This window comes from Fusarium keratoplasticum, chromosome 2, assembly GCF_025433545.1.
Source record: "Fusarium keratoplasticum isolate Fu6.1 chromosome 2, whole genome shotgun sequence".
NCBI classification, from domain to species: domain Eukaryota; kingdom Fungi; phylum Ascomycota; class Sordariomycetes; order Hypocreales; family Nectriaceae; genus Fusarium; species Fusarium keratoplasticum.
In genome coordinates, this window is record NC_070530.1 from 433,988 (window position 1) to 446,413 (window position 12,426).

The window sequence follows — 12,426 nt, forward strand, 5'->3', positions numbered from 1 at the left end:
GATAAGCAATTAAAGTCCAAAAATCTATCTTGGACTCGGAAGGCGGAAGTGTGTTCCAGCCATGCTTGGGACAAGGTCTCAGTGACCTGAGATAGAGCTGAGATAACTGAGACCTCCGCCCACAACGATTGCCCGCCGATCTGTGAGCCGCCCAGGGTCGTATCACCATGCCGTCTTTATGCAAAACCATTTTATGTTCATGTCACACGCCAAAGAGATCAAGTTCATTGATGAATTGGGTCATATATATTGATTGATGTTCATAGTCTAATGCCAAATGTCAAATGCGATGCCAGCTTCATTAATCATCCCCCTCTTTCATTACCAGTTTCATTAAAATCATCCCATCTCTTTCATTAACTTTCATTCTTTTTCCATTTAAGCAGTTCGGATGCTCTGGTAGCTGCCAGACTGGTCACCGTAGATGTACTCCTTCACGCTCTTGGTCGTGGGAGCATCACCACCGGCGTAGTCGACGATGGAGATGCTCTTGTAGTAACCGGTGAAGGGACCCTTGGAGAAGTCGGCCATACCGCCGGCCCAGATGATGGTACCCTCCGCTGCGTCGGGACGGCCGGCCACCCAGGTGCCCAGCTTGACCTGCATGGGGGTCTGAGGGAAGGCTGAGCCGCCCTTGGCGTCGGCGTAGGTGAGGGTGCGCACAACTGTGCCGTCGATGATCCAGTTGACAAAGGCGGGTGTCCACTCGATAGAGTAGACGTGGAACTGACCCGTGGGGTTGGCTACGGGGTGGAAGGCGCCACGATCGTATGTGCTAATGTCGCCCTTGCTGAAGTAGTTGGATTGAACTTGGGCGTTGTCACCACCGATCCACTCCCAATCAATCTGTAGACGTTAGTATGAATTGTGTGCATGAGAAGAGAGTAAGAGCATACCTCGTCAAGGTTATCAGACTGAAGCACAGCGCTGGTGATGATGCCCACGCCAGGAGCGGCTTGGACCTCAACATCAACACGGCCAAAGAAGATGTACTTGCCGGTGGCGATTGTGGGAGCGACACCGAGGCCGGGAATTGTAAAGACACCACCCTTCTCGCCGTACTCAATAGCAGTGCCACCAATGTTGGTAAAGGCAGGGCACTCTCCCTTGGTAAAGTCGCAGTGGACTGTGTCCTTACCAAAGGCAGGGTCGGCAGGACAGGCTGGGGAATGTCAGCAAAAGAGAACTCAATCAGATTGGCTGTGTAACTCACTGGCCAGGAGAGGGTTGCAGGTGGTCGAAGTCTGGGCCGACACCAGAGCAGGTGCGGCAAGGGCTAGGGCAGCCACGGACAGAGCTTTGGAGAACATTGGGGGCGTTGCGGTTGGTTGCGTCGTGTCGTGGAACGATGGTACAGCGGGGGAGGGAGGGTTAGATCAAGGGTCAGCAATGTCACGCAGTGGCTTGCGTTTGATAGACGTCAGTTCAAGAGGGGAGGACTGGTGAGGACGCACTTTGAGAGAAGATCTTGCAGGAACCGGAGGCCAATCGCCTTTTTTGTAGTGATGAAGAGGTTGGTTGGAGATGTTCTAGCCTCTTCACAGCCTCGGTTTATATCCATCAGGCGATGGGTCCTAGCCGCTCGTATTCCCTGCGCGTGCGTCGACTAGACAACCCCGGGTTGCCCTGTCTCCAAGCCACGCACGCCCAAACGAGGAATGGATCCCCACTAGCCATTGCTTGGCTCTGGCTGACCCCTGTCAGTCCCCTCTCTGCGACAGTCCAATCGAGGACCGGACATGCGGCCTTTGTCCACAGACACCCCCGGCTATCGGTTCAAAGAGGACGGGTAATGGACTGGGGCAGAGAACGCGCAATCATGTGAGACTGGTGTGCAGTTGCTACGGCAAACCCGCAGACGGAGAATAGCTCCCCTAGTTCCAAACTCTACCTGTGGCTGGGGAGGGGGGCGGGCGGCTCCCTAGATCCGATCAGTGGTTTGGTGGTGGCTAGCTGGGAGGCCGCGAACGACAATACGAGCGGGCCTAGAACTCGGTCCCCCCTCTGCTAGCCTGGTCAGAGCCCGCTCTTTACGATGACTGAATGCTGATGATGGACAGGGACGGAAAACGTCAGCGAGAACTGAGTTCCTGGAATCTGACGTCAGGTCACCAGAGAGGGGAACAAAGAGGGTCAGTCGGCGATCACCCATATACCAACCCGACCTACCCTTGCTCTCTCTCGTCTAGGTTGGGTTCCCAACCTCACAGGGTTCACGAGCTATTAACCCTCAGCTGTTGCTCGGCTGTGTCGGCCATCCAAGCCATGCCATTGTCAACCAACGCCAAGATAGCCAGCTGACTGATTGTCTCGTCTTATCTTGTCCCTCTCGCACTCACTCTTTTTGCAGCGAGCACCCTGCCTGTCACCTGCAGAGCAAAGACCCGCGGGTTAATCAATCGATCAGCGAGCGGGTACACTCACTCCACCAGCGGTTTGTTTCGGAGCTCCTGTTGATCCTGCACATCCCCCGACTATTGTCCACTAGTCAACTGACCTTTGTGTCATTGATCTCGAGCCTCTGAGCTCATCCACAGTGTCTCCTCAAACCGTCCAGACCCTGTCATCGAGAACACCCGGCCGTACTTTTGCACCGCGGGGGCTCAGCTGACCCCATGTGCTGCACGCACTGCACCCCGCTCAAGCCCTGCATCAACGCCCAGATGCTCGAGCACCTTTATAGTGGGAGCTTTTATGCATGCATTGACGGTCAAAAGGCTGAGGCCGTCCTTTTTATGAGTTGTCGACGTTTCACCATGGGCAATTGTTTCAAGCTTTGTGCATTTGCATAAACACTCAGCCTTCATCTCACACCGCCAACACCCGCCCGTAAATGTTAGCGAATAAGCTCGGTTACATCAAATCTCGACGGTGAGACTGACGGCATTCAACTAAGCACAGCCTGCTGCTGCCACATTCACTGCTACAGTCAGCCTGCATCCTGCCCCAAGCAAGGCTTACAGGCAAAGGCAAGGATAGCCCGATAGCTGCACCAAAAGACCCTTATGCATGCACCCGGTTTCTGACAATTCTTGGCGGGGTTCTTGCATGAACATTCAATTCATTGTGGATTTCGGCCGCCTTCATAGGTCGCATCGTGGTGATTTCTATACGAATGGCACGTCGAGAGTTTCATTTTATCCAGAAACATGAACAAGATTTTCGACTCTCAAGGCAAGTCCGGGCATGTGAATTGATCTTGCCGACGGGGACGGTCCGACTATCCCGTGTCTTTGTCTGCCCCAAGAAGGTACCGAGGTCTGGCAATCTCATTCAATCTGTAGACATGGCTGAGACTTGGCGGGAGTCTTTATCCCGAATCTAACACAGCCTTACACCGCCTCAGACACACTTCATGCCCACTGCCAAAGGATTTATAGCTGGCGGCTTGTGCGATAGTTGTCCCAAGAATGCCAAGTCGTTCTCTGCCGATGTGGGCGGCGTGTCAATAAATGATAGGGCAAAGTACCATTTGATACGTACGTGAGGATCGTAAGCGCTGGACTCTCGAGTCTCAGCCCCAAAGTGCATCCTTTTACTGCGGCTAATAAACGCCCAGAGCATCTATAATGCCTACTGCGCTACTCTGTGTAACAAGATGCAACCATCGTCATCCACTTTCCCAACGTTGTCGCCGTTGCCAACGAGGGTATCCATTAATAGAGTCAAGTAAAACGGTAGCAACAAGAAACCACATGCTAGCATCGGCCCGTGTTCCCATTGCCGCCCTCTTACTACCGACGCAAAAATATGCTTGACAAAGGCGATTTCAACTCTTCCAGTCGCTGAAAATTAAGAGCAAGGCAACTCCCTCATTTCCGCCTGGTGCTGTGGATAACTCGAATGGATGAAATGCCCACCTGTTGGAGTATTTTCAAAAAGTAATTTAACTGATTGCTCATTCTTAATTCTAGCTTTCATCTTGGCAAGCCTTTATCACCAATGCCCAAGTTAGCTTCCACGTAGATCGATCTTTCAGGGGTGCCTGATTAGGCGTTAATATCGGCGCCGGTGATGGGTAGTCTCATTCAAGTTCCTGGCCCTGACAGGGTTGCAAGATTGACTAGGTAAAGAACGAGCTAGTCGTTTCTTACGCTCCTCGGAAACCAGCCACTCTAAAATTAGAATGATGAGATGAGAATGGAAAGATTCATAGTCTAGTAGTCTCGCTTATAGTCAGACAGGATCGGGTTGCCAAGCAGGCCACAGGGTGTCTCGCTCGGGTCCAGGAACTTCAGCCGCCTTAGCTTCAGAACCTTGAGAATACGCCCTTAGGCCGTTCGCTATGATTTTTAGAACAATTTCAACCCTCCAAATAGACCTGTTAGTCCCAGCGATCCGTTTTGGAGAGTTACAGGAAGCTTCCTTGGACTGTGAGCTGAGAGCTGCCAACCTTTGCAATCCCCCTATGCTGTCGTACACTTTCACACACACATGCACACACACACACACGCAAACTTACGTTTAAAACTTTTCTATCATCAAGGGCATGAGCAGCTTAGGCCTTTTTATTATTATAATTGTCTGCAATGAGGGCAAGGAGCCATCAGCCACAAGAGCAAAAGACATAGTTTGTTAATACATGACGGTATTTTCCGCTTGGTCAGAGTAAGTAGACCAGGCGAGGAACTAAGAAAAAGACCAAAGATACTCCTACAAAAATGCCAGCACGGTTATTTAGATGAGGCAGGATTATGAGCAGAGGACTACATGTTCACAATCTCATAGCTGGTGTGGAGGTTGGGCTAAAATGATTAGTGAGCTCGAGGGTTGAGGCACATTGGTTGATACAAGCAAGTCTAGTCCATGGGTTTGTTAACAGAGATTTTCGAACTTTTTGTTGTCAGGTTTCCTATCTTCATTGATTGGAAAGTTACCCTTTTTGTCCTTGATTTGGCTAGTTTTTCTCGTCTCCTCTAGGGTAAGTGTTCTCTGACTTGGGTGAAAGTCAACGACGAACACGGTCTAATCAAATGCTCACCACCCAACAGTTTCTTAGTCAATATCGTCTTCTTTGCAACCAGGATACGACAGTGTATTGTCACGATGAGCCTTCATGACCGCAGACTCATGTCCTCACAAATGGTGCTCCGATATATCACCCGGGATGAGCTACGGGACTGACAAGTAAGCGACTTTCCTTGTCTTTTGATAAGTGACTGGTCGCCCTGGCTTGAGACAACTTTTAGCCACCGCTATTGACGATAACCACTTATCTCTCTACGCGCGGAGCCGGGAACATTGAGGCAGCCACGGACACGTCTCTGGTCGATTTGTCGACAGGTAATTGGTGGTGGAACGCCTCAAACACTTCAACTGGTCTCGTGATGCAAACGCCGCCGATACCACACACCAATTCAATATTACCGTGGAAATTTTACTAGATACAAAATCCGCAGCATTTCGCCGAAGCGCTTGTCTTTTCTCGAGATCTATGGACCTTTCTTTGATAGTCCTGGCCTCTCTCAAGTCCCAACCCAGATACGCATAGTGTTAAGGCCAATGACGTCATTCTGTCTCATTCTTCTCCTTTCAACAACGCGCCTCATTCTGTCTCATTTTTCTGCTTTCAACAACGCGTCTCATTCGCCCACAAACGACAGACCTCGCTCTCCTAGAGCAGCATCGGGGCTCCTGATAATCCCTCATGTCTGGTCAGACCCCGTCCGGTAGAGATAGGCCTTTGCGCCGTCTAGTGCCGGCCCAGGCTATGAGGTCGGTGTCGTCCGCTGTGGGTACTCCGTCGCCGAGGTCGCGGTTAAATACCGTGATTGCCGCCTGCAACGCGTGCCGGAGGAACAAAGCGAAGGTGGTTTGATTGTCCGTTGACCTCTCTTGCAAAGGTTAACCTATATCTTAGTGTTCTGGTGGGAGACCGACATGTCGTCGCTGTCTTGATAGGGACCTTTTATGCCAGTACATAACGCTACCTGGAGAATCACGACTGCAGGCCATTAACCGGAACCATCACGACCTGAAGGGCCGAGCAACAGCCCACGAGGAGATTCTCACCATGCTCAAGACCCTGCCAGAGCGTGATGCACAGGACATCTTGAAGCGAATCAGATCCGGCACCGACGTCGAAGCTGTTCTGAACCAGGTCAAGGCCGGCGATCTTTTGCTTCAAGTGGCCCTAGTGCCCGAGACTAGACTCCGATATGAGTTCCCGTATCGATCTGAGATGCCTGCAGATTACGCCCGAGACAACCCATACCTAGATTCATTGATTTACGAGGCGGCTTCGCTTTACTCGGCACCTCAAACCTCGGAACATGTTTCACCCCGACTTATGACTGACCTGGGCTCTGATGAGCAACAAAGTCTCTACCTGAAACCTTTTCACGCAGCACATGTTGTGGAGCCTGTTCTCTCCAACGTCAAGCCATCGTTGTGGGCTCCAGTGTCCAATGATGATGCGCTCATGCGAGATCTCCTCAGTGTGTTATTTCGCTGCGAATACCAATTCACGGCGGCGTTCCAGAAGGACTTATTCCTCGAAGACATGGCTGCTAGACGAAAAGACTTTTGCTCATCTCTCCTTGTCAACATTGTCCTTGCTTATGCCTGTGTATGAGCTCCTCAACACCGTTGATGACCCATCTGACCTAATTGCAGGTCTGCTACCCGGGCTTCTCGAACCGTGCCGAGTACTGGAACCCCAATACTCTCGCGTACCGCTTTCTTGCAGAAGCCAAGCGCCTCTGGGAGCTAGAATGTTCAGAACCGTGCATCACGACTATACAGGCTGGTATACTCTTCAGCGTCTTTCACAACCTCTGCGGTTTGGATGAGATTGGACAGCCGTACAGGATTCATGCTGTTTCATTAGCTCACGAGCTTCGAATCTTTGACGTGATGGATTTACGAAGTCAAAGAATACAGAATGGTAGGGCATATACGGCGTGGGCTTTATACATCTGGGAAACGTGAGTGCGTCAACTCCAGAGCATGCATACGTGTTAATCCTCTTAGCCTCGTTGCCTTCTCCTTCATGCTGCCGCCACTGCTCAAGAAACCTCCAGATTGGGCATTACCAGATCCCACACGAAATGCGGAATGGTACGGCGAGATATGGATGAAGTATCCGCTGAACAATAGCCCCTCGCCATCCTACTTTTCTCACATGTTCCGAGCAAGATGCCATTTCCGGATCATGATGAATGAGATTTGCGATGCGGCCTACTCGGAAGGGTCTGGGATAACTCTTGACAAAGCTCATGGGTTCCGTGAGCGACTAGAGAGCTGGTATAGTAATCTACCTGGCCCGCTCCAGCCAAGGACCATCGTTCTTCCCGGCCACCTTCAACTTCAGTAAGTATCTAGGACTCAAGTTAATTACCTGACTACAGGCTGGCCGAATCGGTATAGTTGATACTTGATAGCATTTACTATCATCACCTCTTGCTTACCCTCTTCGAGCCGCTATGCGATATTGAGACAACCCAGTACCCTTCTCCGCAGCAAATCGTTGTTTATGCCAAGAAATACCTCCAGACTCTCGTCCGACTCTACTATCTCCGACACGGATTCGAAGCCATGGATCTCTTTGTTGTTATTCCCCTTATGCTCACCGGCTACGACTGCATCGATGCCATCGGGGACCAAACACCAGCTACTGAGCTTGAAACCCTGCGATCAACTCTCATTTTGATTGCGCAGGGCTTATACAGCCAACGACGGAACCATTACTTGGCGGAAGCGCTGTTCCGGGTTATCCGGGGCCGCATGAGACCGCAGGAACTTGCTTTGCTGAGAGGCACCATGAGCCTGGAGGAACAAGAGGCGGTCAACGAACTGGACGACATGCAACCAGTTCGGAGTCATTGGCCAGTGAGCGTTGTCAAAAAACAGGAAGATGTAGATGCTCATATTTTGAAGAATCTTGTCAAGAGCTTGCATCTCTGAACGTGGAAGAGCATCAGGGACGGACATCTGAACAAGCGCCATGTACCAATGTATCTTGACTGCACATATTCTCCTATTTGATTTATCTCTTCGTATCCAGGTGCATTAATGTGAAGGAGGCTAGAGCAATCACGCAATGGATCAGTCAGCCTCTGCCCGTATTGCTCAGCTTTACCAAATCACCATGACTCAACCAACACTCCAACGATCTTGATAAAAGACTCGACTGACTCGACCCACAAGGATTCTTACCGATCTCAACAAAAGACAGCTGCCTCTTCCGGCCGGTCCCGAGACGTGTTGATTCTGCCAAGAGCCCCCCTATTCGGTCCGCCCTTGCCCAAATCTCTTGATCCGCAGAGCCTCGTGCCTTGTTGTTCAGACTCCCGCTGACCTTTCCGCGAATTGTGGGAACCCTTTTGCCGCTCAATTCCGTCGATTGCCGCGTATCAATCAGGTTATACGACAAGGGTAACGTGATGGCCTCATTGCTGATAAGGGGAGTGGGGGCTTTTACTTGGGCCCTTGGCTGGTATGAAAGGTATTAAAGAGTTTGTCAAGAGCCGCGTTATGAGTGATGTAAACAGTGATTTTAATTGTGACACATGATCTCTTTGCAATTGCATGTTCTTGTGATTATAAATCGCCATTGACAGTCATCATCCTCAATCTCAACATTCTCAAGACAACAACCAAGCACATCAACCAACAATGGCACCAAAGGTTGATCTGGCAGAGTATCTCTGGATACGACTCGCTCAGCTCGGCCTAGGCTCCGTCCATGGCGTCCCTGGAGACTACAACCTAACTGTCTTGGACTATCTCGAGTCGACCGGTATCCACTGGGTTGGCAACGCCAACGAGCTAAACGCCGGCTACGCAGCCGATGGTTACGCAAGAGTCAAAGGCATCGGCGCTATCATCACTTCTTTCGGGGTGGGAGAACTTTCAGCCATTAATGCCATCGCGGGAGCTTACTCCGAGAAAGTTCCAGTGGTGCACATTGTCGGAACACCCTCGCTTGCCGCTCAGGAGGCTGGAGCTTGTTTGCACCATTCATTGGGCGATGGAAACTTCAAGATCTTTGCGGACATGTACAAGATGGTTACAGTTGCCCAGGCAAACCTCACTGATCCTTCAACCGCCACTCGGATGATCGATGCAACTCTTAAGGAGTGCCTTCGACAGAGCAGGCCCGTATACATCCAGATACCTTGCGATATGGTCAAAGTCAAAGTGATGGCTCCCGCATCCCCAATCACTCTTTCCCAGCCCAAGATTGATGAATCACTTGAGTATGATCTCGTCCACCGACTTGCAACTCGAATCCAAAACAGCAAGAAGCCAATGATTCTGGTCGACGCGTTTGCTGGGAGGTTTGGGATGAAAGACGAAATCAACCAGCTGGTCAGGCTAACTGGCTTCCCCACCCTTACAACACTTGGAGGGAAGGGCCTTGTCAACGAAGATCTACCCAACTTCCACGGGTCTAGCCTTGGTTTGGCGGGAGAACCAGCTCAGCAAGCATGGGCCAAGTCTCGGGACTTAGTTCTTCGTTTTGGCCCCTTGGACTCTGATGCCAACACCTTTGGTTCAACCACCATACCAGATCCTCATATCACGGTGACCTTTGAGAAGTACTCCATCCGTATGGGCGGCAAGGATCTTCCATATGGAGGGAACCGTGCCCTACCTGTCAAGTCTATCCTTAGGAAGCTAGTTGGCCAGCTGAAGGCGCGCGAACTTCCTGTCCCAGAACCCTATCCGGAGAAGTGCATCTCGCTTAAGACCATGCAAAAGATGTTGCTCCCACCAGAGAAGGATAGTACCATAGATCAATACTCTTTCTGGCTGCGCGTCTCCAACTTTATCAGAGAAGGCGACATCGTCATGGCTGAAACCGGCACAGCCACGCACGGAAGCCAGAGTCTCATCCTTCCAGATGAGACTGTCTTCATCAACTCCTCTATATGGCTTTCCATTGGATATACTCTTGCTGCATGCCAGGGAGCAGCCCTCGCACAGAGTGAAATGTTTGAGGACAAAACACGACGCCCTGGCCGGACCATTCTATTCGAGGGAGACGGAAGCTTCCAGATGACGGCACAGGCAGTCAGTGACATCATCAGAAACAAGCTCGACGTAATCATCTTTGTTCTCAACAACAGCGGCTACACGATTGAGAGACTCATCCACGGCCCGAACGAGAGTTACAACGACATTCAGCCCTGGAGAATCCTTGATGCCCCGAGCTACTTTGGTGCACCCAAGGATGATCCCTCCTACCCTGTGAGGACATTTCTCGCCGAGAATTGGGGTCAACTGAAAGATGTTTTTGAAAATCCTGGACTGAAAGAGGGAAAGGGGCTTAACATTATTGAAGTCAAGATGGAGATGGATGATGCTCCAAAGACGCTTCGGACATTTGTTGATCGAGTAACTAGAAAGATAAACAGTGGAGAGGCATGAGAGAAAAACTTAGACTAGACGGCAAACTTCTGTTTTTCAGGTTTTGTAGAAAAGTTGATCAATATTATCCTACAACTAGATTCAAAATCCCAGCTCAGAGCGTTCTTGCGCACATATCTGGGGTCGCTTTTCTTCGAGAATGAAGCTCAGCCTGCGGCCTTGCATAAAACCTTTTCACAACTCAGAAAGGTTCAGCCCGTTTCAGTGATCTGCGCACGGAGAGTGGAGTTCAGCTGGTGATGACCTTTGACACTCGGATCTTGGATCATCCTTGGGCAATCCATGGTGTCAGATATATTACCCCGCATCACGAGCCAATATTGAGACCCTATCAGATTCAGGATGAACTGAATGGTGTGGCTCAGTGCGTCACTATGCAGGCATGACCCTTGAATTGTCATTATGCCCCAAGATGAGGACGAGCTGTGTCTGAGAGTACCTGAATGTGGCAGTTACGATGGACACTTGGTCCAGGTCAAGGCAACAACGGAAGATTGGAGATGCCGTACTCTAACAAGTATATTGAAGCTGCCAAGTTATTACTCTGTTACTTGTTACCTACGTTTGCAGTACACTTATGTTCTATTAATGCGGCTGACCAGCCGTCGACACCCTCACAGTCGTCTCGTTCTTAACCATGATACCACCAAAAGCAGAGCCAGTCGGGAAATCATCCGAAGAACCATCATGCCCCGGCCCAGTTATTGTAGATGTATTTCCGCGATATCTATCGAGGGCGTGGCTCTCAAAGTCTGACACGGAACCGCGGCCAGCCTCTGTTTCGGCGAGTTGGTGTGTCGAGCTCGACTCGTCCTCGTTCCCCTTGGGCAGCGTTGAAAGGCGGATCGACTTCTTGGTTTGGCTTCGACCGTAGGCTTGTCCGTAGCTGTTTGATCCAGAGCCGATGGAGGAGATGGGGTGGGTACAGGTGAAGAGGTAGATACACGCCGGACGAACGGTTGGAAGACAGGCTAGAGGATTGTTAGTAGTTAGGGGGGTTGGGGTGAGGGAGACGCACCCGATACAGTAACAAGATTGACTTCAACTGATGCCCAAATAACAATAGTAGAAAGGTTCCACGTCAGGTCATCCGAGGTATTATCAAATTCGGTAGAAGCAACGATAATGACCATGGCGGCCACGCAGATACTGTGCCCATTAGCAAGACAAGTCCACCATCGACTAGACCCTCGACTTACATAATACCAAATAGAAACATGACCATGACGCCCAGCTTCTGCAGTCCAGGCAGCTGCAACTTTCGGATCTGCAGAATGGGCAGAATCAGGATGCAAATATCGAGTATAACGTGGACGAGGATAGTTCCGAAGAAGAACTTGGAGTCCTCGATGGCGCAGGTTCCTTTCACGGAGGAGTCCCAAAACGTTTGAACGGGGATGCAGTGGAAGATTCCCATAAAGGTCTACAAAGGTCAGCTCGGTTGCTTCTGTATCTGTTGATGGCTACTCACGCGGATGATAATCCAGATGACGGCACACGTAAAAAGAATCTGGATCGGGAGCTTGATGTTTGTGACGCGAAACATGCGCCAATAAAAGCTCAAGATGGAGGCTTTGGCGAAAAATAGGGCAGAGGCGTACATCAGCTCGGCGATGTAGAGGAGGAGTTTCGTCTGGAAAAGGGCCTTTTCCTTGGTCAGGTGCTTGATGTCCCAGATATGCAAACCGAAGCCATTCTGAATCCCTAGCCCCATGTCAATATTCTGGCATCTCGCTTTCATCTCAGGGACCTACAGATGGGCACAATCACGAGCCAGCCCAGGGCCATGGTCTTTGGTTCGGTTAGCAGCCACTCTAAAAGGAACGACGACAGCAACCCACGTAACACATCAACGCAAAGTAATCATCCCACCAAAGTCGAATCCTCGTCAGCCTACGACTAACGAGACGAAGTGCTAAAAAGATTGTCGCTGCCGCAAAGGTGACAAGCTCTGCCGCCCAGAGGTCCGGCTGCTTAGACGGGATCTTTGTCGAACCCATCGTTGACGACAAACCAAAAAGCAAAGAGAGTCTCGCACCATCTGAACAAAGA

The 12,426-nt window shown here is 50.7% G+C and overlaps 4 protein-coding genes across 4 annotated transcripts; 2 read left to right on the forward strand and 2 right to left on the reverse strand.

Moving 5' to 3' along the window:
- Positions 1 to 378: 378 nt before the first annotated feature.
- On the reverse strand, positions 379 to 1,310 carry NCS57_00203700 (GH16 domain-containing protein; the record flags this gene model as incomplete). The annotated part of the gene is made up of 3 exons (XM_053052078.1): positions 379 to 846; positions 897 to 1,162; positions 1,214 to 1,310. The coding sequence occupies 3 exons, from the start codon at positions 1,308 to 1,310 to the stop codon at positions 379 to 381; spliced, it is 831 nt and encodes a 276-aa protein (XP_052917324.1).
- A 4,337-nt stretch (positions 1,311 to 5,647) lies between these two features.
- Positions 5,648 to 7,905, forward strand: NCS57_00203800 (Zn(2)-C6 fungal-type domain-containing protein; the record flags this gene model as incomplete). The annotated part of the gene is made up of 5 exons (XM_053052079.1): positions 5,648 to 5,809; positions 5,861 to 6,568; positions 6,616 to 6,926; positions 6,973 to 7,311; positions 7,383 to 7,905. 5 exons carry the CDS (start codon positions 5,648 to 5,650, stop codon positions 7,903 to 7,905), a joined length of 2,043 nt encoding a protein of 680 aa, XP_052917325.1.
- Positions 7,906 to 8,616: 711 nt separating this feature from the next.
- On the forward strand, positions 8,617 to 10,374 carry NCS57_00203900 (Pyruvate decarboxylase; the record flags this gene model as incomplete). The annotated part of the gene is made up of 1 exon (XM_053052080.1): positions 8,617 to 10,374. The coding sequence occupies one exon, from the start codon at positions 8,617 to 8,619 to the stop codon at positions 10,372 to 10,374; it is 1,758 nt and encodes a 585-aa protein (XP_052917326.1).
- Positions 10,375 to 10,959: 585 nt separating this feature from the next.
- Positions 10,960 to 12,374, reverse strand: NCS57_00204000 (uncharacterized protein; the record flags this gene model as incomplete). Its single annotated transcript, XM_053052081.1, has 6 exons — positions 10,960 to 11,345; positions 11,393 to 11,523; positions 11,574 to 11,797; positions 11,846 to 12,078; positions 12,129 to 12,165; positions 12,216 to 12,374. The coding sequence occupies 6 exons, from the start codon at positions 12,372 to 12,374 to the stop codon at positions 10,960 to 10,962; spliced, it is 1,170 nt and encodes a 389-aa protein (XP_052917327.1).
- Positions 12,375 to 12,426: the final 52 nt, after the last annotated feature.